This window comes from Hyla sarda, chromosome 6, assembly GCF_029499605.1.
Source record: "Hyla sarda isolate aHylSar1 chromosome 6, aHylSar1.hap1, whole genome shotgun sequence".
In the NCBI taxonomy this organism is placed as follows: Eukaryota; Metazoa; Chordata; class Amphibia; order Anura; family Hylidae; genus Hyla; species Hyla sarda.
This window is the reverse complement of record NC_079194.1, coordinates 294,877,671-294,901,453: the sequence shown is the minus strand read 5'-3', so window position 1 is coordinate 294,901,453 and position 23,783 is coordinate 294,877,671. Positions and strand designations below refer to the sequence as shown.

The following is a 23,783-nucleotide window of genomic DNA, read 5'->3' as shown; positions in this document are numbered from 1 at the left end:
TATATACAGAGGGGAACTACCAACTGATGGCTTATATACAGAGGGGAATTATCTACTGATGGCTTATATACAGAGGGGAACTACCAACTGATGGCTTATATACAGAGGGAAACTACCAACTGATGGCTTATATACAGAGGGGAACTACCAACTGATGGCCTATATACAGAGGGGAACTACCAACTGATGGCTTATATACAGAGGGGAACTACCAACTGATGGCTTATATACAGAGGGGAACTACCAACTGATGGCTTATATACAGAGGGGAACTACCAACTGATGGCTTATATACAGAGGGGAACTACCAACTGATGGCTTATATACAGAGGGGAACTACCAACTGATGGCTTATATACAGAGGAGAACTACCAACTGATGGCCTATATACAGAGGGGAACTACCAACTGATGGCTTATATACAGAGGGGAACTACCAACTGATGGCTTATATACAGAGGGGAACTACCAACTGATGGCTTATATACAGAGGGGAACTACCAACTGATGGCTTATATACAGAGGGGAACTACCAACTGATGGTTTATATACAGAGGGGAACTACCAACTGATGGCTTATATACAGAGGGGAATTATCTACTGATGGTTACAGAGGGGAACTACCAACTGATGGCTTATATACAGAGGGGAACTACTAACTGATGGCTTATATACAGAGGGGAATTATCTACTGATGGCTTATATACAGAGGGGAACTACCAACTGATGGCTTATATACAGAGGGGAACTACCAACTGATGGCTTATATACAGAGGGGAACTACCAACTGATGGCCTATATACAGAGGGGAACTACCAACTGATGGCTTATATACAGAGGGGAACTACCAACTGATGGCCTATATACAGAGGGGAACTACCAACTGATGGCTTATATACAGAGGGGAACTACCAACTGATGGCTTATATACAGAGGGGACTACCAACTGATGGCCTATATACAGAGGGGAACTACCAACTGATGGCTTATATACAGAGGGGAACTACCAACTGATGGCTTATATACAGAGGGGAACTACCAACTGATGGCCTATATACAGAGGGGAATTATCTACTGATGGCTTATATACAGAGGGGAACTACCAACTGATGGCCTATATACAGAGGGGAACTATCTACTGGGGCACCTATATACTGGGGACACTACCAACTGGGGCACCTAGAGACCTGGACAAATTGTTGGTACCCTTCCGTTAAAGACAGAAAAACCCACAATAACTGAAATAACTTGAAACTGACAAAAGTCAAATAAAAATTTACAGAAAATTGGCTGATGAGGACCAACTATTTTGTCCGCGACTGTATCTACTGTGGACACTAGGTACTGGGGGCCTATATACTAGGGAAAATATCTACTGAGGGCCTATATAGTAGAGAAACTATTTACTGTGGCACCTCTATACTGGATAAACTCCCTATTTGGGGGGACCTGTCAACCTACAGGACCTTTATATTGGGAAAACCTACCTAACCCAGTTACCTACCCACTTTATTGTGCAGGACACTTAGGGGGCATTATTACTAGGGGTCAAGTCCTGGGCGAAAAAAAAGTGTGGGAACTCACCCAAGATTTTCACTCAAGGGCTGGTCCTGCAGGACTCCTGCTTATGGAAAAGGTGTTCCTGCTGTGAAAAAAGTGCAGGAACTCAGTTCCCATGCGTTCCCGCAGGAGTTGAACCCTGATTATTACTATTTGGGCCACTATAGATGGGGGAAATATGAGAAGACTGCTGGAAAAGATGTTTCTCTGGCAGGTTCTGCGGAGACGGTTGTGGCTGGAAAAAAAATCACCCTGGCGGTCTGTCCTGGCTCCGATCAGAAAAGACGTCACCTGTGAGTCACTAGATGTAACTGCACTGTAATCACTTATCTGGTCTTGTACTGTGTAGAGCTGGCACCTACCACTGTATGGGCACTATAGTATGGGACTCATAATATGTTGTCATGGTGAGATGGAATTATTTTTACTACCCAACCCCCCCCCCCCCCCCCCATCCTGCCTTCTCTCCCTGCTTACCTCATTGACTTCTTCAATGTTGGTGATCATGACTATAATAGGCGAATGCTGCTGCCAGACCATCTTCCAGAAATCCGCTACGGTGTTCACGGTGGGTCCCTGAGTTGCAATGTAAACTTTTTCTTCTTCTCCGTAACCCTGTGACACAGAACCGAGCAAGATGGAGCTATAGGTAAGACTGTAACTGGAACCATTACTATGGGGGCACTAGGGTTGGCTGTGTGGGGGACTGGTTGAAACCTTTTTGTCGTTGTAATTGCTATGAGGTCCCCGGGTCGGCTTCTTTGGGAGCCAACTTCTGTTTTGCCATTAGTATGGGGGGTAGTAAAGCTGGCTCTGTTATGTGGCCATTGTGGATGTAACCATAACTGATATGGGGTTACCAAGGCCGGCACTGTTACGGGGGAATAGTGGTTGTTGCAGATGGAGGTTTGGGTCCAACCACTAGTAACAATTCACTGGAGTCATTTTTAATATCCCCGGTGAAGAGTTTCCTTATGGGGGCGCCATATTCTCTGTGCCAGGGTAAAGCAATATTATGTTTGCCCTTCATGACCAAAAATTTCTTAATTTGTAGTCAAAAGAAGATTTAGTGACATCACAATCTCCGGCTTCACTCACCCGTATATAGTTGGCGTTTATATAAGAACTCAGAGGGTCGTCCTCCTGGTCTGGTGAGGTAAGGCACACTCTGCTGTGAGGGTCTGCAAAATACAGAGACAAGTTATTATAATCCTTGTGTATAATAGCTACATGAGCTCAGCCCTAAATTTCTGCCTATAATTTACTGCCTGGGTGTAGTTCCCCTCACTGCTGACAGATGGCAGTGACGAGCAGCCCTGTGTCCATTATAAAAATAGATCAGTTACTGCAGGAATTATAGAACTTTCTCTGTCTATTCTGAATCATTGTGGATCTACCTGATCTGTGATGGTTTATTATCAATAACACGGTTTTGTACTGCAAAGGTTCATGGGTAACATTAGATATAAAGTACATATCCTTTAAATCGGTGATCAGTGGCCAGATATGGGCCCAAGGCATCCATATAGATACAATTACCCTTGTGTTACTGGCCCGAGGACTCACTTGGGAGGATGGTTTTGTATCTGTTTTTCCGCACTAGGCCCAGGATTTCATATTCTTTTGGATCAACAAAGTTCATTGGGATTTCCTAGAAAAAGAAAATGCAAAAACAAATTTGAAATGGTTCAATTTCTATAAAATATGTCTAAAAGAACATATAGGATACTATGGTTTTAGGTGGTATAAGGCCTTATGGGCTCTGTTATGGGGGGTCTGTAATGTGAACCCCTCCCCTTTATCTTGACGCTGCTGCCCATAAAATACCCAACAACTTACAAAGAACTCTTTCTGAAGCTCAAAAGAATCCAGGGCTTTCTCATGCAGCTCTTCTGGGGTCAGGACATTGCTGGCGGTCTGAAGATATTCTCGGGTGGACTGTTCCCTCGGGGACATGATGTGGCCATAAGGCTCGGTGCACCCCGGGGTACACATATCCAGAGTGAGAGACACATTGGAGCCCCTCCTGTAGAAACAGACAGGCCATCATACTTCATACTGATCCTGAATTATATCCTGTATTATACCCCAGAGCTGTACTCACTATTCTGCTGGTGAGGTCACTGTGTACATCCATTACATTACTTATCCTGTACTGATCCTGAGTTATATCCTGTATTATACTCCAGAGCTGTACTCACTATTCTGCTGGTGAGGTCACTGTATACATTACATTACATTACTTATCCTGTACTGATCCTGAGTTATATCCTGTATTATACCCCAGAGCTGTACTCACTATTCTGCTGGTGAGGTCACTGTGTACATACATTACATTACTTATCCTGTACTGATCCTGAGTTATATCCTGTATTATACTCCAGAGCTGTACTCACTATTCTGCTGGTGGGGTCACTGTGTACATACATTACATTACTTATCCTGTACTGATCCTGAGTTATATCCTGTATTATACTCCAGAGCTGTACTCACTATTCTGCTGGTGGGGTCACTGTGTACATACATTACATTACTTATCCTGTACTGATCCTGAGTTATATCCTGTATTATACTCCAGAGCTGCACGCACTATTCTGCTGGTGGGGTCACTGTGTACATACATTACATTACTTATCCTGTACTGATCCTGAGTTATATCCTGTATTATACTCCAGAGCTGTACTCACTATTCTGCTGGTGAGATCACTGTGTACATACATTACATTACTTATCCTGTACTGATCCTGAGTTATATCCTGTATTATACTCCAGAGCTGTACTCACTATTCTGCTGGTGAGGTCACTGTGTACATACATTACATTATATAGAGATCATCACCTTTCCTGGAGCCCGACAGGTTTCACGGATAGAGTTCCTAAGTCTGTGTCCCCTCTAATATCCATCAAACAGTCAAAGACGGGGGTGTCGGGCACAGGGTCCAGGTCCAGGAATTCGTCCACCTTCTCATCCGTCCATTCTGAGTAGGTGAAGGAGGGCTGGCGGCTGACGGATTGGCGCCTATCCTCCGACAGAACAGGTTCAGTGTGAGACTTGAGGTACCATATCTGAAATTAGAGGTGGGGGAGGGAGGGGGGAACAAGCTGGAGTTTATTGCGCCATATTCTAGTGTCGCTCCCTGTTCATCTTGGCCCAATGTGCCGCGTTCTCCTGTGTACACGCCGCCCTATTGTGCTCCACTGTTTAGCCTTGTAGATTCTGACTTTTATTCCATTTACTGAAAGCGTTGCAGTAGAACAGTGTGGAAACACACAGCGCTCTGGAACATAACGTGGCAACATGAAGCCCTATTGTTGAGGGGCGAACAGCACAAACAGCAGAGGAAAACATGTGAAATGCTCTGCAGAATGCGATGTGTCCTTGTCTCCAGCCCCGCGCCGGTGAACCCGCTCTGTTCTGCATTATACATACACAGCTCCCTCATGACTGTAATGTTATACTCAAGAGACAACAACACTGTATAAAAGAGCGAACATATAAGAAAAAGCTGTACACGTTATCAGGGCATGGGAACAGAGTCAATAAATCCTGTGTAGAGTTAGTCCAGTCTAGACAATGCTCTGTGAGCTAAACATCCTGGACTCCAGACAGACACATTGTACATATCTAGTCCTGCTCTCAGCTGAGAAGTGATACAATTGTATCCAGTCTAGACAATACTCTGTGAGCTAAACATCCTGGACTCCAGACTGATACATTGTATATAGCTCGTCCTGCTCTCAGCTGAGAAGTGATACAATTGTATCCAGTCTAGACAATGCTCTGTGAGCTAAACATCCTGGACTCCAGACTGATACATTGTACATAGCTCGTCCTGCTCTCAGCTGAGAAGTGATACAATTGTATCCAGTCTAGACAATGCTCTGTGACCTAAACAGCCTGGACTCCAGACTGATACATTGTACATAGCTAGTCCTGCTCTCAGCTGAGAAGTGATACAATTGTATCCAGTCTAGACAATGCTCTGTGAGCTAAACATCCTGGACTCCAGACTCCAGCTGAGAGCAGGACTAGCTATGTACAATGTATTAGTCTGGAGTCCAGGATGTTTAGCTCAAAGAGCATTGTCTAGACTGGACACAATTGTATCCCTTCTCAGCTGAGAGCAAATGTCTTTTCAGCTCTAGCCACAGCCCAGTCTGTGATACAAAAGGGGGGGGGTGGGGTGGGGGGTGCTAAGCAGCAAGAAAAGGGGTTCACAAGCAGAAGCCTATATAACGCGGACGGGAGAGAGAGGCAGGCTATATGAATGAGGGGACCATAAGAGGAGTTTATATGAGAAAAGGCCAAGAGCAGAATCTATGTGAGAGGGGGGCCATAAACAGAAAATTTTGTGAGAGGGGGGGCCATAAACAGAAGACTTTGTGAGAGGGGGGCCATAAACAGAAGACTTTGTGAGAGGGGGGCCATAAACAGAAGACTTTGTGAGAGGGGGGCCATAAGCAGAAGACTGTGAGAGGGGGGCCATAAACAGAAGACTGTGAGAGGGGGGCCATAAGCAGAAGACTTTGTGAGAGGGGGGCCATAAACAGAAGACTTTGTGAGAGGGTGGGCCATAAACAGAAGACTTTGTGAGAGGGTGGGCCATAAACAGAAGACTTTGTGAGAGGGGGGCCATAAACAGAAGACTTTGTGAGAGGGTGGGCCATAAACAGAAGACTTTGTGAGAGGGGGGCCATATGCAGAAGACTTTATGAGAGGGGGGGCCATAAACAGAAGACTTTGTGAGAGGGTGGGCCATAAACAGAAGTCTTTGTGAGAGGGGGGCCATAAACAGAAGACTTTGTGAGAGGGGGGCCATAAACAGAAGACTTTGTGAGAGGGGGGCCATAAACAGAAGACTTTGTGGAGAGGGGGGCCATAAACAGAAGACTTTGTGAGAGGGTGGGCCATAAACAGAAGACTTTGTGAGAGGGTGGGCCATAAACAGAAGACTTTGTGAGAGGGTGGGCCATAAACAGAAGACTTTGTGAGAGGGGGGGGGCCATAAACAGAAGACTTTGTGAGAGGGGGGCCATAAATAGAAGACTTTGTGAGAGGGGGGCCATAAACAGAAGACTTTGTGAGAGGGGGGCCATATGCAGAAGACTTTGTGAGAGGGGGGGCCATAAACAGAAGACTTTGTGAGAGGGTGGGCCAATAAACAGAAGACTTTGTGAGAGGATGGGCCATAAACAGAAGACTTTGTGAGAGGGGGGGGCATAAACAGAAGACTTTGTGAGAGGGGGGGCCATAAACAGAAGACTTTGTGAGAGGGTGGGCCATAAACAGAACACTTTGTGAGAGGGGGGGGGGCATAAACAGAAGACTTTGTGAGAGGGGGGGGCCATAAACAGAAGACTTTGTGAGAGGGCGGGGGCCATAAACAGAAGACTTTGTGTGAGAGGGGGGCCATAAGCAGAAGACTTTGTGAGAGGGGGGGCCATAAATAGAAGACTTTGTGAGAGGGGGGCCATAAACAGAAGACTTTGTGAGAGGGGGGCCATAAACAGAAGACTTTGTGAGAGGGGGGCCATAAGCAGAAGACTTTGTGAGAGGGGGCCATAAATAGAAGACTTCGTGAGAGGGGGGGGCCATAAGCAGAATACTTTGTGAGAGGGGGCCATAAACAGAAGACTTTGTGAGAGGGGGGGGGGGCATAAGCAGAAGACTTTGTGAGAGGGGGACCATATGCAGAAGACTTTGTGAGAGGGGGGCCATAAGCAGAAGACTTTGTGAGAGGGGGGGCAATAAATAGAAGACTTTGTGAGAGGGGGGCCATAAGCAGAAGACTTTGTGAGAGGGGGGGGGGCATAAACAGAAGACTTTGTGAGAGGGGGGCCATAAGCAGAAGACTTTGTGAGAGGGGGCCATAAACGGAAGACTTTGTGCGAGGGGGGGGGGCCATAAGCAGAAGACTTTGTGAGAGGGGGGCCATAAACAGAAGACTTTGTGAGAGGGGGGCCATAAGCAGAAGACTTTGTGAGAGGGGGGCCATAAGCAGAAGACTTTGTGAGAGGGGGGCCATATGCAGAAGACTTTGTGAGAGGGGGGGCCATAAACAGAAGACTTTGTGAGAGGGGGGCTATAAACAGAAGACTTTGTGAGAGGGGGGGGGGCCATAAGCATCAGTCTATGTTCGAGAAAAGGAAAAGGAAGATCTACAGTCAGAGAAGACGTCACCTGTGAGTCACCGCATGAGTTAGATATATGTTGTGTTACCGTGTCTGATTAGTATAACAAGTTCATATTTACTGTCGTCAGAGATCTCGGAAATAATACTGATATTTTATTCTAAATTTAACCCCGGCCAAGGGATGCCCCAAAAACAGACCAGAAGCCGACTTTCTCTTTATGACATGTCTATACATACCATGGTGCCGATCATTGCCACGACAAAGAAAACGATCACCAAGGCAGTGCCGGGCATCTCCACCGTCCAGAATCCACTCTGCAAGGCGGTCAAATCCTAGGGAGAGGAAGAAGTTGTAAAGCCTCAGATTCATACAGAAAAGATGTATATAAAGGTAGTGAGGCTCCCAAAACACCAGTAGATTACACCCAATGTGCCTAAATGTGGACAGGAAATCAATGTAAAGTGACAGTCCAATAGGTAGAATCTGTCCTGTGTACTGGTATAGAAAATGTAGTCCAGTTGTCTCCAACCTGCGGACCTCCAGATGTTGCAAAACTACAACTCCCAGCATGCCCGGACAGCCGTTGGCTGTCCGGGCATGCTGAGAGTTGTAGTTTTGCAACATCTGGAGGTCCGCAGGTTGGAGACCACTGATGTAGTCAATCAATCTAAATATGTAACATAAGATACATTTATTACAAATAAAAAAGATACAAAAGAAATTGTTACCAGGCAGCTGCACTTTCTTATCCCTGTGAGCTCGGCTCCTTTAAAGGGGTACTCCGGTGGAAAAAATTGGTCTTCGTGCTGCTGTTTTGTTCAGTTACGCTCTCTAACAAACTCTGAGGCCTTCGTGGAACAATAGTATTTGTGCTAAGATTAAAGGGGTACTCTGGAATATATATATATTTCTTTTAATCAACTGGTGTCAGAAAGTTAAACAGATTTGTAAATTACTTCTGTATAAAAATCTTAATCCTTCCAGTACTTATCAGCTGCTGTATGCTCCACAGGAAGTTCTTTTCTTTTTGAATGTCTTTTCTGTCTGACCACAGTGCTCTCTGCTGACACCACTGTCCAAGTCCATTTGCTATGGGGATTTGCTCCTGCTCTGGACAGTTCCTGATATGGACAAAGGTGTCAGCAGAGAGAACTGTGGTCAGACAGAAAAGAAATTCAAAAAGAAAACAACTTCCTCTGTAGTATACAGCAGCTGACAAGTACTGGAAGGATTAAGGCTTTTAATTAACTTTCTGGCACCAGCTGATTAAATAAAAAAAATAAAAAAATGTTCAACTGTTGCCAGAAAGTTAAACAGATTTGTAATCTGACAGATTAAAAAAATCTTCATCCTTCCAGTACTTATCAGCTATTGTATGGTCCACAGGAAGTTATTTTCTTTTTGAATTTCCTTTCTGTCTGACCACAGTGCTCTCTACTGACACCTCTGTCCATTTTAGGAACTGTCCAGAGTAGGAGAAAATCCCATAGCAAACCTATACTTCTTCGGACAGTTCCCAAAATGGACAGAGGTGTCAGCAGAGAGCACTGTGGTCAGACAGAAAGGAAATTCGAAAAGAAAAGAACTTCCTGTGGACCATACAATAGCTGATAAGTACTGGAAGGATGAAGAGTTTTTAATCTGTCAGATTACAAATCTGTTTAACTTTCTGGCAACAGTTGAACATTTATTATTATTTTTTTTAATCAGCTGGTGAAAAAGAAAAGAACTTCCTAACTTCCTGTGGAGCATGCAACAGCTGATAAGTACAGGAAGGATTAAGATTTTTTTTTAATAGAAGTAATTTACAAATTTGCTTTAACTTTCTGGCACCAGTTGATTTAAAAAAAAAAAAAATTTACCCCTATAATGATGCCTTGGTCACATGATGCTTCCTAGCCCATGACTATGAGAGAAGGCAAAAATCAACCCCCTTTCCCAGTAGAAGGGGGGACCCATACCAGTTAGTGGGAGTCCGGCTCAGACCTACCTACAACTAGGTCAAAGCAGAATCCTGTTAAGTGCTGGTTCACATCACGTTTTCTCCCATACGGGAGCGCATACGGCAGGGGAGAGCTAAAACCTTGCGCTCCCGTATGCCTTTCTATGCGCTCCCGTACGTAATTCATTTCAATGAATTTACAGCAAAAGCAACCTTTAAAGCAGGGTTTCCCAACCACGGTGCCTCCAGCTGTTGCAAAACTACCACTCCCAGTATGCCCAGACAGCCTTCGGCTGTCTGGGCATGCTGGGAGTTGTAGTTTTGCAACAGCTGTAGGCACCCTGGTTGGGAAACCCTGCTTTAAAGGGGTACTCCGGTGGAAATTTTTTTTTTATTTTTTTTTTATCAATTGTTGCAAGAAAGTTAAACTGATTTGTAAATTACTTCTATAAAAAAAAATCTTAATCCTTCCCATACTTATTAGCTGCTGAATACTAAAGAGGAAATTATTTTCCTTTTGGAACACAGTGCTCTCTGCTGACATCACTGTCCATTTTAGGAACTGTCCAGAGCAGCACATGTTTGCTATGGGGATGTTCTCCTACTCTGGACAGTTCTTAAAATGGACAGAGATGTCACCAGAGAGTACTATGCTCGTGATGTCAGCAGAGAGCTCTGTGTTTCAAAAAGAAAATAATTTCCGCTGTAGTATTCAGCAGCTAATAAGTACGGGAAGGATTAAGATTTTTTTTTATGAGAAGTAATTTACAAATCTGTTTAACTTTCTGGCACCAGTTGATTTAAAAAAAAAAAAACAAAGTTTTCCACCGGAGTACCCCTTTAAAGGGACAGTGACCAAATACTCATCTGCACCGAAGACAGTTATATTTTACGCAACTTCAGCTGGTGCAAAACTACAAATACCAGCATGCCCGGTCAGCTAGAAGCAACAACTCAATTGACAAAAGATACTTGGGCTCACTGGGAACATCACTGCCTTGCCAGGTGACATATCATCTAAAGGACTACTACTCCCAGCTGACCTGCACTGCCATTGTCTCTGTGCGCAACACGGAAGCACTCTGTGCTGCTGGGCACACCATTCACAAGATCCCAGCACAAGGCTGGCATGCGCGGTTATCCTGCATTGGTAAGGTGCCAGCATGTGCCATGTGATGACCTACATTCACAATAAGCTCAGATCTGTGCACTTAATGCAGTCTCACATATATATCGTCATATAAGGTCAATGGAAATAAAGTGCTCTTTACCAACCAGGGTTCCCCCAGCTGTTGTAGAACTACAACTCCCATCAAGACTGGACAGCCAAAGGCTGTCCAGGCATGCTGGAAGTTGTAGTTTTGCAACAGCTGGAGGCCACCTGGTTGGGAAACACTGGCCTAGAGATAAGGAATACTGCTTCGGTTAACTGCATTCAGTGCCCAGATAATGGCTATTGAATCCATTTACTGTATACAGTCCCCAGATAATGTATATATATTCCATTTACTGTATACAGTGCCCAGATAATGACTATTGAACCCATTTACTGTATACAGTGCCCAGATAATGACTATTGAATCCATTTACTGTATACAGTGCCCAGATAATGTATATATATTCCATTTACTGTATACAGTGCCCAGATAATGACTATTGAATCCATTTACTGTATACAGTGCCCAGATAATGTATATATATTCCATTTACTGTATACAGTGCCCAGATAATGTATATAGAACCCATTTACTGTATACAGTGCCCAGATAATGTATATAGAACCCATTTACTGCATACAGTGCCCAGATAATGTATATAGAACCCATTTACTGTATACAGTGCCCAGATAATGTATATAGAACCCATTTACTGTATACAGTGCCCAGATAATGTATATAGAACCCATTTACTGTATACAGTGCCCAGATAATGTATATAGAACCCATTTACTGTATACAGTGCCCAGATAATATATATAGAACCCATTTACTGCATACAGTGCCAAGATAATATATAGAACCCATTTACTGTATACAGTGCCCAGATAATATATAGAACCCATTTACTGTATACAGTGCACAGATAATATATAGAACCCATTTACTGTATACAGTGCCCAGATAATGTACAGTATATAGAACCCATTTACTGTATACAGTGCCCAGATAATGTATAAAGAACCCATTTACTGTATACAGTGCCCAGATAATGTATAAAGAACCCATTTACTGTATACAGTGCCCAGAAAATGTATAAAGAACCCATTTACTGTATACAGTGCCCAGATAATGACTATTGAATCCATTTACTGTATACAGTGCCCAGATAATGTATATATAATCCATTTATTGTATACAGTGCCCATATAATGTATATAGAACCCATTTACTGTATACAGTGCCCAGATAATGTATATAAAACCCATTTACTGTATACAGTGCCCAGATAATGTATATAGAACCCATTTACTGCATACAGTGTCCAGATAATATATATATAACCCATTTACTGCATACAGTGCCCAGATAATGTATATAGAACCCATTTACTGCATACAGTGCCCAGATAATATATATAACCCATTTACTGCATACAGTGCCCAGATAATGTATATAGAACCCATTTACTGTATACAGTGCCCAGATAATGTATATAGAACCCATTTACTGTATACAGTGCCCAGATAATGTATATAGAACCCATTTACTGCATACAGTGCCCAGATAATGTATATAGAACCCATTTACTGCATACAGTGCCCAGATAATGTATATAGAGCCCATTTAGTGTATACAGTGCCCAGATAATGTATATAGAACCCATTTACTGCATACAGTGCCCAGATAATATATATAGAACCCATTTACTGCATACAGTGCCCAGATAATGTATATAGAACCCATTTATTGTATACAGTGCCCAGATAATGTATATAGAACCCATTTATTGTATACAGTGCCCAGATAATGTATATAGAACCCATTTACTGGATACAGTGCCCAGATAATGTATATAGAACCCATTTACTGGATACAGTGCCCAGATAATGTATATAGAACCCATTTACTGCATACAGTGCCCAGATAATATATATAGAACCCATTTACTGCATACAGTGCCCAGATAATGTATATAGCACCCATTTACTGTATACAGTGCCCAGATAATATATATAGAACCCATTTACTGTATACAGTGCCCAGATAATGTATATAGAGCCCATTTACTGCATACAGTGCCCAGATAATGTATATAGAACCCATTTACTGGATACAGTGCCCAGATAATGTATATAGAACCCATTACTGTATACAGTGCCCAGATAATGTATATAGAGGCCATTTACTGCATACAGTGCCCAGATAATGTATATAGAACCCATTTACTAGATACAGTGCCCAGATAATGTATATAGAACCCATTTACTGTATACAGTGCCCAGATAATGTATACAGAACCCATTTACTGTATACAGTGCCCAGATAATGAATGTAGAACCCATTTACTGCATACAATGCCCAGATAATATATTTAGAACCCATTTACTGTATACAGTGTTCAGATAATGTATATAGAACCCATTTACTGCATACAGTGCCCAGATAATATATATAGAACCCATTTACTGTATACAGTGCCCAGATAATGTATATAGAACCCATTTACTGTATACAGTGCCCAGATAATATATATAGAACCCATTTACTGCCTACAGTGCCCAGATAATATATATAGTACCCATTTACTGTATACAGTGCCCAGATAATGTATATAGAACCTATTTTCTGCATACAGTGCCCAGATAATATATAGAACCCATTTACTGTATACAGTGCCCAGATAATGTATATAGAACCCATTTACTGCATACAGTGCCCAGATAATGTATATAGAACCCATTTACTGTATACAGTGCCCAGATAATGTATATAGAGCCCATTTACTGCATACAGTGCCCAGATAATGTATATAGAACCCATTTACTGCATACAGTGCCCAGATAATGTATAAAGAACCCATTTACTGTATTCAGTGCCCAGATAATGTATAAAGAACCCATTTACTGTATTCAGTGCCCAGATAATATATACAGAACCCATTTACTGTATACAATGCCCAGATAATGTATATAGAGCCCATTTACTGCATACAGTGCCCAGATAATGTATATAGAACCCATTTACTGTATACAGTGCCCAGATAATGAATGTAGAACCCATTTACTGCATACAGTGCCCAGATAATATATTTAGAACCCATTTACTGTATACAGTGCCCAGATAATGTATATAGAACCCATTTACTGCATACAGTGCCCAGATAATATATATAGAGCCCATTTACTGTATACAGTGCCCAGATAATGTATATAGAACCCATTTACTGTATACAGTGCCCAAATATATATAGAACCCATTTACTGCATACAGTGCCCAGATAATATATATAGAACCCATTTACTGTATACAGTGCTCAGATAATGTATATAGAACCTATTTACTGCATACAGTGCCCAGATAATGTTTAAAGAACCCATTTACTGTATACAGTGCCCAGATAATGAATGTAGAACCCATTTACTGCATACAGTGCCCAGATAATATATTTAGAACCCATTTACTGTATACAGTGCCCAGATAATGTATATAGAACCCATTTACTGCATACAGTGCCAAGATAATATATATAGAGCCCATTTACTGTATACAGTGCCCAGATAATGTATATAGAACCCATTTACTGTATACAGTGCCCAAATATATATAGAACCCATTTACTGCATACAGTGCCCAGATAATATATATAGAACCCATTTACTGTATACAGTGCTCAGATAATGTATATAGAACCTATTTACTGCATACAGTGCCCAGATAATATATAGAACCCATTTACTGTATACAGTGCCCAGATAATGTATATAGAACCCATTTACTGCATACAGTGCCCAGATAATGTATATAGAACCCATTTACTGTATACAGTGCCCAGATGATATATATAGAACCCATTTACTGCATACAGTGCCCAGATAACATATAGAACCCATTTACTGTATACGGTGCCCAGATAATGTATATAGAACCCATTTACTGCATACAGTGCCCAGATAATGTATATAGAACCCATTTATTGTATACAGTGCCCAGATAATGTATATAGAACCCATTTACTGCATACAGTGCCCAAATATATAGAACCCATTTACTGTATACGGTGCCCAGATAATGTATATAGAACCCATTTACTGCATACAGTGCCCAGATAATGTATATAGAACCCATTTATTGTATACAGTGCCCAGATAATATATAGAACCCATTTACTGTATACGGTGCCCAGATAATGTATATAGAACCCATTTACTGCATACAGTGCCCAGATAATGTATATAAAACCCATTTACTGTATACAGTGCCCAGATAATGTATATAGAGCCCATTTACTGCATACAGTGCCCAGATAATGTATATAGAACCCATTTACTGCATACAGTGCCCAGATAATGTATAAAGAACCCATTTACTGTATTCAGTGCCCAGATAATGTATAAAGAACCCATTTACTGTATTCAGTGCCCAGATAATATATACAGAACCCATTTACTGTATACAATGCCCAGATAATGTATATAGAGCCCATTTACTGCATACAGTGCCCAGATAATGTATATAGAACCCATTTACTGGATACAGTGCCCAGATAATGTATATAGAACCCATTTACTGTATACAGTGCCCAGATAATGTATATAGAACCCATTTACTGGATACAGTGCCCAGATAATGTTTAAAGAACCCATTTACTGTATACAGTGCCCAGATAATGAATGTAGAACCCATTTACTGCATACAGTGCCCAGATAATGTATATAGAACCCATTTACTGTATACAGTGCCCAGATAATGTATATAGAACCCATTTACTGCATACAGTGCCCAGATAATATATATAGAGCCCATTTACTGTATACAGTGCCCAGATAATGTATATAGAACCCATTTACTGTATACAGTGCCCAAATATATATAGAACCCATTTACTGCATACAGTGCCCAGATAATATATATAGAACCCATTTACTGTATACAGTGCTCAGATAATGTATATAGAACCTATTTACTGCATACAGTGCCCAGATAATATATAGAACCCATTTACTGTATACAGTGCCCAGATAATGTATATAGAACCCATTTACTGCATACAGTGCCCAGATAATGTATATAGAACCCATTTATTGTATACAGTGCCCAGATAATGTATATAGAACCCATTTACTGCATACAGTGCCCAGATAATATATAGAACCCATTTACTGTATACGGTGCCCAGATAATGTATATAGAACCCATTTACTGCATACAGTGCCCAGATAATGTATATAGAACCCATTTATTGTATACAGTGCCCAGATAATATATAGAACCCATTTACTGTATACGGTGCCCAGATAATGTATATAGAACCCATTTACTGCATACAGTGCCCAGATAATGTATATAGAACCCATTTACTGTATACAGTGCCCCGATAATATATAGAACCCATTTACTGTATACAGTGCCCAGATAATATATAGAACCCATTTACTGTATACAGTGCCCAGATAATGTATATAGAACCCATTTACTGCATACAGTGCCCAGATAATGTATATAGAACCCATTTACTGTATACAGTGCCCAGATAATGTATATAGAACCCATTTACTGTATACAGTGCCCAGATAATATATAGAACCCATTTACTGTATTCAGTGCCCAGATAATGTATATAGAACCCATTTACTGTATACAGTGCCCAGATAATATATATATAAAACCTCAAAAATTCCCCCATTCCATTTCCTGAATATATTAGTGTTATTTTACAATACCCTTCTGGATGTATGAGGCGGAGCAGCCGGACACAAGGTGGGCGCCTCCAGATCAATAGGATTAATCAGAGGCGATGACTCAGGGACTGATCACATTTGGGTCCCCGGGCCGGCATGCAGGCTCCAGATGGTCTGTATGAAAATCTCATTTCGGATCCATCTGGAGATGATAAGGTTTGCAGCCCGGCCCCACTATTACATTAGGGATACAACTCTACGATTGTATTCTTACACCACAAACTGAATAACAGGAGTGTGGGAAATAATCTTCTGCATCCATCACGGTAATATCCCCAAATCTGGGCGGCAGTGCCATAGTGAGCCGGGTGAGGGTACAGACTGGCACCTATCAGCTAGAATAGAAAGAAAATGTGTCTGTTACCCTGCTTCGGAGTGTGTCCTTGTATTATCTGGGCATTGTATACAGTAAATGGGTTCTATATACATTATCTGGGCACTGTATGCAGTAAATGGGTTCTATATACATTATCTGGGCACTGTATACAGTAAATGGGTTCTATATATTATCTGGGCACTGTGTGCAGTAAATGGGTTCCATATACATTATCTGGGCACTGTTTACAGTAAATGGGTTCTATATACATTATCTGGGCACTGTATGCAGTAAATGGGCTCTATATACATTATCTGGGCACTGAATACAGTAAATGGGTTCTATATACATTATCTGGGCACTGAATACAGTAACTGGGTCCTATATACATTATCTGGGCACTGTATGCAGTAAATGGGTTCTATATACATTATCTGGGCACTGTATGCAGTAAATGGGTTCTATATACATTATCTGGGCACTGTATACAGTAATGGGTTATATATACATTATCTGGGCACTGTATACAATAAATGGGTTCTATATACATTATCTGGGCACTGTATACAGTAAATGGGTTCTATATACATTATCTGGGCACTGTATACAGTAAATGGGTTCTATATACATTATCTGGGCACTGTATGCAGTAAATGGTTCTATATACATTATCTGGGCACTGTATGCAGTAAATGGTTCTATATACATTATCTGGGCACTGTATGCAGTAAATGGGTTCTATATACATTATCTGGGCACTGTATACAGTAAATGGGTTCTATATATATTATCTGGGCACTGTATACAGTAAATGGGTTCTATATATATTATCTGGGCACTGTATACAGTAAATGGATTCTATATACATTATCTGGGCACTGTATACAGTAAATGGGTTCTATATACATTATCTGGGCACTGTATACAGTAAATGGGTTCTATATACATTATCTGGGCACTGTATACAGTAAATGGGTTCTAGATATTATCTGGGCACTGTATACAGTAAATGGGTTCTAGATATTATCTGGGCACTGTATACAGTAAATGGGTTCTAGATATGATCTGGGCACTGTATGCAGTACATTTGTTCTATATACATTATCTTATTAGTGTTGTATGCATTATCTGGGCCCTGTATATAGTACATGAGTGTAGTGTGCATTATCTGGGCCCTGTATATAGTACATGGGTATTGTGTGCAATATCTGGGCCCTGTATATAGTACATGGGTGTTGTGTGCAATATCTGGGCCCTGTATATAGTACATGGGTGTTGTGTGCATTATCTGGGCCCTGTATATAGTACATGAGTGTAGTGTGCATTATCTGGGCCCTGTATATAGTACATGGGTGTTGTGTGCATTATCTGGGCCCTGTATATAGTACATGGGTGTTGTGTGCATTATCTGGGCCCTGTATATAGTACATGGGTGTGGTGTGCATTATCTGGGCCCTGTATATAGTACATGGGTGTTGTTTGCTTTATCTGGGCCCTGTATATAGTACATGAGTATTGTGTGAATTATCTGGGCCCTGTATATAGTTCATGAGTTTTGTATGAATTATCTGGGCCCTGTATATAGTACGTGAGTATTGTGTGAATTATCTGGGCCCTGTATATAGTACATGAGTATTGTGTGAATTATCTGGGCCCTGTATATAGTACATGAGTATTGTGTGCATTATCTGGGCCCTGTATATAGTACATGAGTATTGTGTGCATTATCTGGGCCCTGTATATAGTACATGAGTATTGTGTGAATTATCTGGGCCCTGTATATAGTTCATGAGTTTTGTATGAATTATCTGGGCCCTGTATATAGTACATGAGTATTGTGTGAATTATCTGGGCCCTGTATATAGTACATGGGTGTTGTGTGCATTATCTGGGCCCTGTATATAGTACATGGGTGTTGTGTGCATTATCTGGGCACTGTATATAGTACATGGGTGTTGTGTGGATTATCTGGGCCCTGTATATAGTACATGAGTATTGTGTGCATTATCTGGGCCCTGTATATAGTACATGAGTATTGTGTGAATTATCTGGGCCCTGTATATAGTACATGAGTATTGTGTGAATTATCTGGGCCCTGTATATAGTACATAAGTATTGTGTGAATTATCTGGGCCCTGTATATAGTACATGAGTATTGTGTGAATTATCTGGGCCCTGTATATAGTACATAAGTATTGTGTGAAATATCTGGGCCCTGTATATAGTACATAAGTATTGTGTGAATTATCTGGGCCCTGTATATAGTACATGAGTATTGTGTGAATTATCTGGGTGCTTCACTGAGAATAGGGATTTGCCTGTATTATCTGGGCACCGCATACTGTATATAGGTGCGTCACGCATATCTGGCCACTTTATTGACAGAAACTGATTTTGTATGTTTTATCTGGGCACCCTAAGCAATAAGTGGGATCTGTATGCCTTGTCTAAGCACGTTATGGGGGAAAATAAATATATTATCTGGTCATAGTGTCTCAACGTTATTAAACCAAGAAAGTGGGTGATATATTCATTATCTGGTTACATGTATGTAGTAAATGATACTGTATCTTGTACTATATCTGGACACTACATACAGTATAAGGGTCCTGGATAATCTGAGCACTGTTTGAAGTAATTTGCTGTTTTTTGTTTTTTTTACTTTATGACTTTATGCAGTAAGTGCTATGTACGCTCTCTCGGAAGGGGGCTGCATGACACTCTCTTAGGAATGTGTGCACCGTTTATCTGGGCACTGTTTATCTTTATTTGTATATGAGACCTATTTGGCAAATACTCTCTTCCCCTGACACTGTAGAAGTATATACTTCAATGTAGCTGCTGTAGGTGACTTACCAATATTTGGGAGAGGACAAGAAGACAGATACTGCCCCCGATAGTCAGGATGTTCCACAGGGCGGCCCAGCTGTACTGAGCGTCTCTTTCCACCTCCTGCGACTGATCCATCCCGACCGGCAGATTGTGCTGCTCATCTGCATCGCCCAGGGAGCCCATGTCGGCGGAGGACGTCTGTCATGGATGGACCTGGTGGGGTCAAGAAGGAAAAGACAAGAATCAATAAACCTGCAGATGTACCGCCATATGGTGCCAATAAAAAAAAAAATCAACCATGAACACCATCTTAGAAGTTCAAGGAATTGGAAAGTTGTGTATAATATGGTTTAGGCCAGTGTTTCCCAAACAGGGTGCCTCCAGATGTTGCAAAACTACAATTCCCAGCATGCCCGGACAGCCGAAGGCTGTCCGGGCATGCTGGGAGTTGTAGTTTTGCGGAGGCACACTGGTTGGGAAACACTGGGTAAGGCTCTGTCTCTTATTATCTTCACCAGAAGAGGGGCAGCTGCTATATCTGTTACTCTTGTTGTTACAACTAGAGATGAGCGAACTTACAGTAAATTCGATTCGTCACGAACTTCTCGGCTCGGTAGTTGATGACTTATCCTGCATAAATTAGTTCAGTTTTCAGGTGCTCCGCTGGGCTGGAAAAGGTGGATACAGTCCTAGGAAAGAGTCTCCTAGGACTGTATCCACCTTTTCCAGCCCACGGGAGCACCTGAAAGCTGAACTAATTTATGCAGGATAAGTCATCAACTGCCGAGCCGAGGAGTTCGTGACGAATCGAATTTACTGTAAGTTCGCTCATCTCTAGTTACAACCAATGGATAATAGGCTTAGATACACTAGTGTAGCAGACAGTATCAAACAAGACAGGCTTAGATACAGTAGCTCAGTAGATAGTATGACACTACGTCAGGAACTCTTGGCTTTCACTGGGTTAAAGGGGTACTCCGGTGGAAAACTTTTTTTTTTTTTTTTTAATCAATTGGTGCCAGAAAGTTAAACAGATTTGTAAATGACTTCTATTAAAAAATCTTAATCCTTCCAGTACTTATTAGCTGCTGAATACTACAGAGAAAATTATTTTCTTTTTGGAACACAGAGCTCTCTGCTGACATCATGACCACAGTGCTCTCTGCTGACATCTCTGTCCATTTTTAGGAACTGTCCAGAGCAGCATATGTTTTCTATGGGGATTTTCTCCTACTCTGGACAGTTCTTAAAATGGACAGAGGTGTCAGCAGAGAGCACTGTGCTCATGATGTCAGCAGAGAGCTCTGTGTTCCAAAAAGAAAAGAATTTCCTCTGTAGTATTCAGCAGCTAACAAGTACTGGAAGGATTAAGATTTTTTAATAGAAGTAATTTACAAATCTGTTTAACTTTCTGGCACCAGTTGATTTAAAAAAAAGAAAAAAAAAATGTTTTCCACCGGAGTATCCCTTTAAGGTGGTCTATGGAGAAGAGCTGTGTGAAAAGAGTCGTAGATGCATAAGCTCAGCAGGGCTGTATCACACATGCTAGGATTAGATACGCCATGTTATATTACATTAAAAACACTGACCCTATCAGACAGTATAGGCTTAGATACATCAATGAAGTAGACAGTATTATAAATGATGGGCTTTGATCCGGCAGCTTAGCAATGGTAGAACCTGTGATAGGATTAGATACACCTCAACAGATGCTATCACTCGATACAGCCACTAAGAAGACAGTACCACACACAATATGCTTAGATACAGCAGCTCAGCTGACAGTATCACACATAATAACACTCAATACAGCCACTCAAAAGACGGTAATACACACATTAGGCTTAGATACACAGCTAAGCAGACAGTATCACACATGATAGATTTAGATACAGCAGCTCAGCAGACAGTATCACACATGATAGATTTAGATACAGCAGCTCAGCCGACAGTATCACACATGATAGATTTAGATACAGCAGCTCAGCCGACAGTATCACACATGATAGATTTAGATACAGCAGCTCAGCCGACAGTATCACACATGATAGATTTAGATACAGCAGCTCAGCCGACAGTATCACACATGATAGATTTAGATACAGCAGCTCAGCTGACAGTATCACACATGATAGATTTAGATACAGCAGCTCAGCCGACAGTATCACACATGATAGATTTAGATACAGCAGCTCAGCTGACAGTATCACACATGATAGATTTAGATACAGCAGCTCAGCCGACAGTATCACACATGATAGATTTAGATACAGCAGCTCAGCCGACAGTATCACACATGATAGGTTTAGATACATCAACTCAGAAGACGGTATCACACATGATAGATTTAGATACAGCAGCTCAGCCGACAGTATCACACATGATAGATTTAGATACATCAACTCAGAAGACAGTATCACACATGATAGATTTAGATACAGCAGCTCAGCTGACAGTATCACACATGATAGATTTAGATACAGCAGCTCAGCCGACAGTATCACACATGATAGATTTAGATACAGCAGCTCAGCCGACAGTATCACACATGATAGATTTAGATACAGCAGCTCAGCCGACAGTATCACACATGATAGATTTAGATACAGCAGCTCAGCCGACAGTATCACACATGATAGATTTAGATACAGCAGCTCAGCTGACAGTATCACACATGATAGATTTAGATACAGCAGCTCAGCTGACAGTATCACACATGATAGATTTAGATACAGCAGCTCAGCTGACAGTATCACACATGATAGATTTAGATACAGCAGCTCAGCTGACAGTTTCACACATGATAAGGCTAGACACAGAAGCTCAGAAGACGTGGGGAAGATTTATCAAAACATGTCGTGCAGTTGCCCATAGCAACCAATCAGATCGCTTGTTTCATTTTTAAAGAGACCTGTCCGAAATGAAAGAAGCGACCTGATTGGTTGCTATGGGCAACTGCACCTCTGCTCTTCCTCTACACAGGTTTTGGATAAATCTCCCAAATCCCAGGCAATAGGCTTAGATACAGCAGCTGAGCAGGCAGTATCACACATAATAACACTAGATACAGCCACTCAGAAGACAGTATCACACACACAATAGGCTTAGATAAAACAGCTAGGCAGACAGTATCACACAACAGGCTTAGATACAGATGCTAGTAGCACAGGTAGCACAGGTAGCACACTAGATACAGCAGCTCAGCCGACAGTATCACACATGATAAGGCTAGATACAGCTGCCCAGAAGACATCCCAGACAATAGGCTTAGATACAGCAGCTAAGTAGACAGTATCACACATAAGGCTGAAAACAGCCACTCAGACAGCAGTATCCCAATAGGCTTAGATACAGCAGCTAAGCAAACATGATAAAGCTAGATACAGCCGCTCAGGAAACAGTATCACACAGAACAGGTTTAGATACATAAACTATACAGGCAGTATCACACATAACGCTAGAAACAGCCATTCAGAAGATTGTATCACACAGAACAGGCTTAGATAAACCAGCTACGCAGACAGTAACACGTATAACAAGGCTAGATACAGCTGCTCAGCAGACAGTATCCCACGCAATAGGCTTAGATACAACAGCTAGGCAGACAGTGTCACACATAAGGCTTAAAGCAGCCGCTCAGGAGACAGTATCCCAATAGGCTTAGATACAGCAACTAAGCAGACATGATAAGGATAGATACAGCCGCTCAGTAGACAGTATCACACAGAACGGGCTTAGATACATAAGCTTTACAGACAGTATGACACAACAGGCTTAGATACAGCAGCATGCTGTCCTAGGAGATTATTAGGCGTTGCGGTGGGCACGGCTGATGTGTTGGGAGATATACGGTGAGTCTGGGGGTGACAGCAGCTACAGGCAGGAATAGATGGCCTAAAATAGATGTACTTTTCCCCGAGCCCCGGCGGCATCTCCAATGCTGCTCACATATCTGTCTAATTGCACACGCAGAGCCGCGGCTGGATCCGCTCTCCTCCGTGCCGGTGACTCATACGTATAGATCTGAATTCTGGACATGTGTGTAGTCTGCGCCGGGAACATACAGTGTGGGCTGAGAAGGGAAGAGGACGCACAGATCTA

General features: G+C 41.7%; 1 protein-coding gene across 1 annotated transcript in view; it reads right to left on the bottom strand.

The window, feature by feature from the left end:
• Nucleotides 1-23,783, bottom strand: part of PTPN5 (protein tyrosine phosphatase non-receptor type 5) — a 64,818-nt gene that overhangs the window by 7,871 nt on the left and 33,164 nt on the right. Inside the window, exons 2-8 of the mRNA XM_056527819.1 lie at nucleotides 19,707-19,895; nucleotides 7,931-8,026; nucleotides 4,399-4,625; nucleotides 3,399-3,585; nucleotides 3,126-3,210; nucleotides 2,658-2,740; nucleotides 2,037-2,174 (exon numbers count right to left, since the gene is read on the bottom strand). Coding sequence (XP_056383794.1) covers nucleotides 2,037-2,174; nucleotides 2,658-2,740; nucleotides 3,126-3,210; nucleotides 3,399-3,585; nucleotides 4,399-4,625; nucleotides 7,931-8,026; nucleotides 19,707-19,865 — 975 coding nt within the window. The 5' untranslated portion in view covers nucleotides 19,866-19,895. The remainder of the gene's footprint in view (nucleotides 1-2,036; nucleotides 2,175-2,657; nucleotides 2,741-3,125; nucleotides 3,211-3,398; nucleotides 3,586-4,398; nucleotides 4,626-7,930; nucleotides 8,027-19,706; nucleotides 19,896-23,783) is intronic.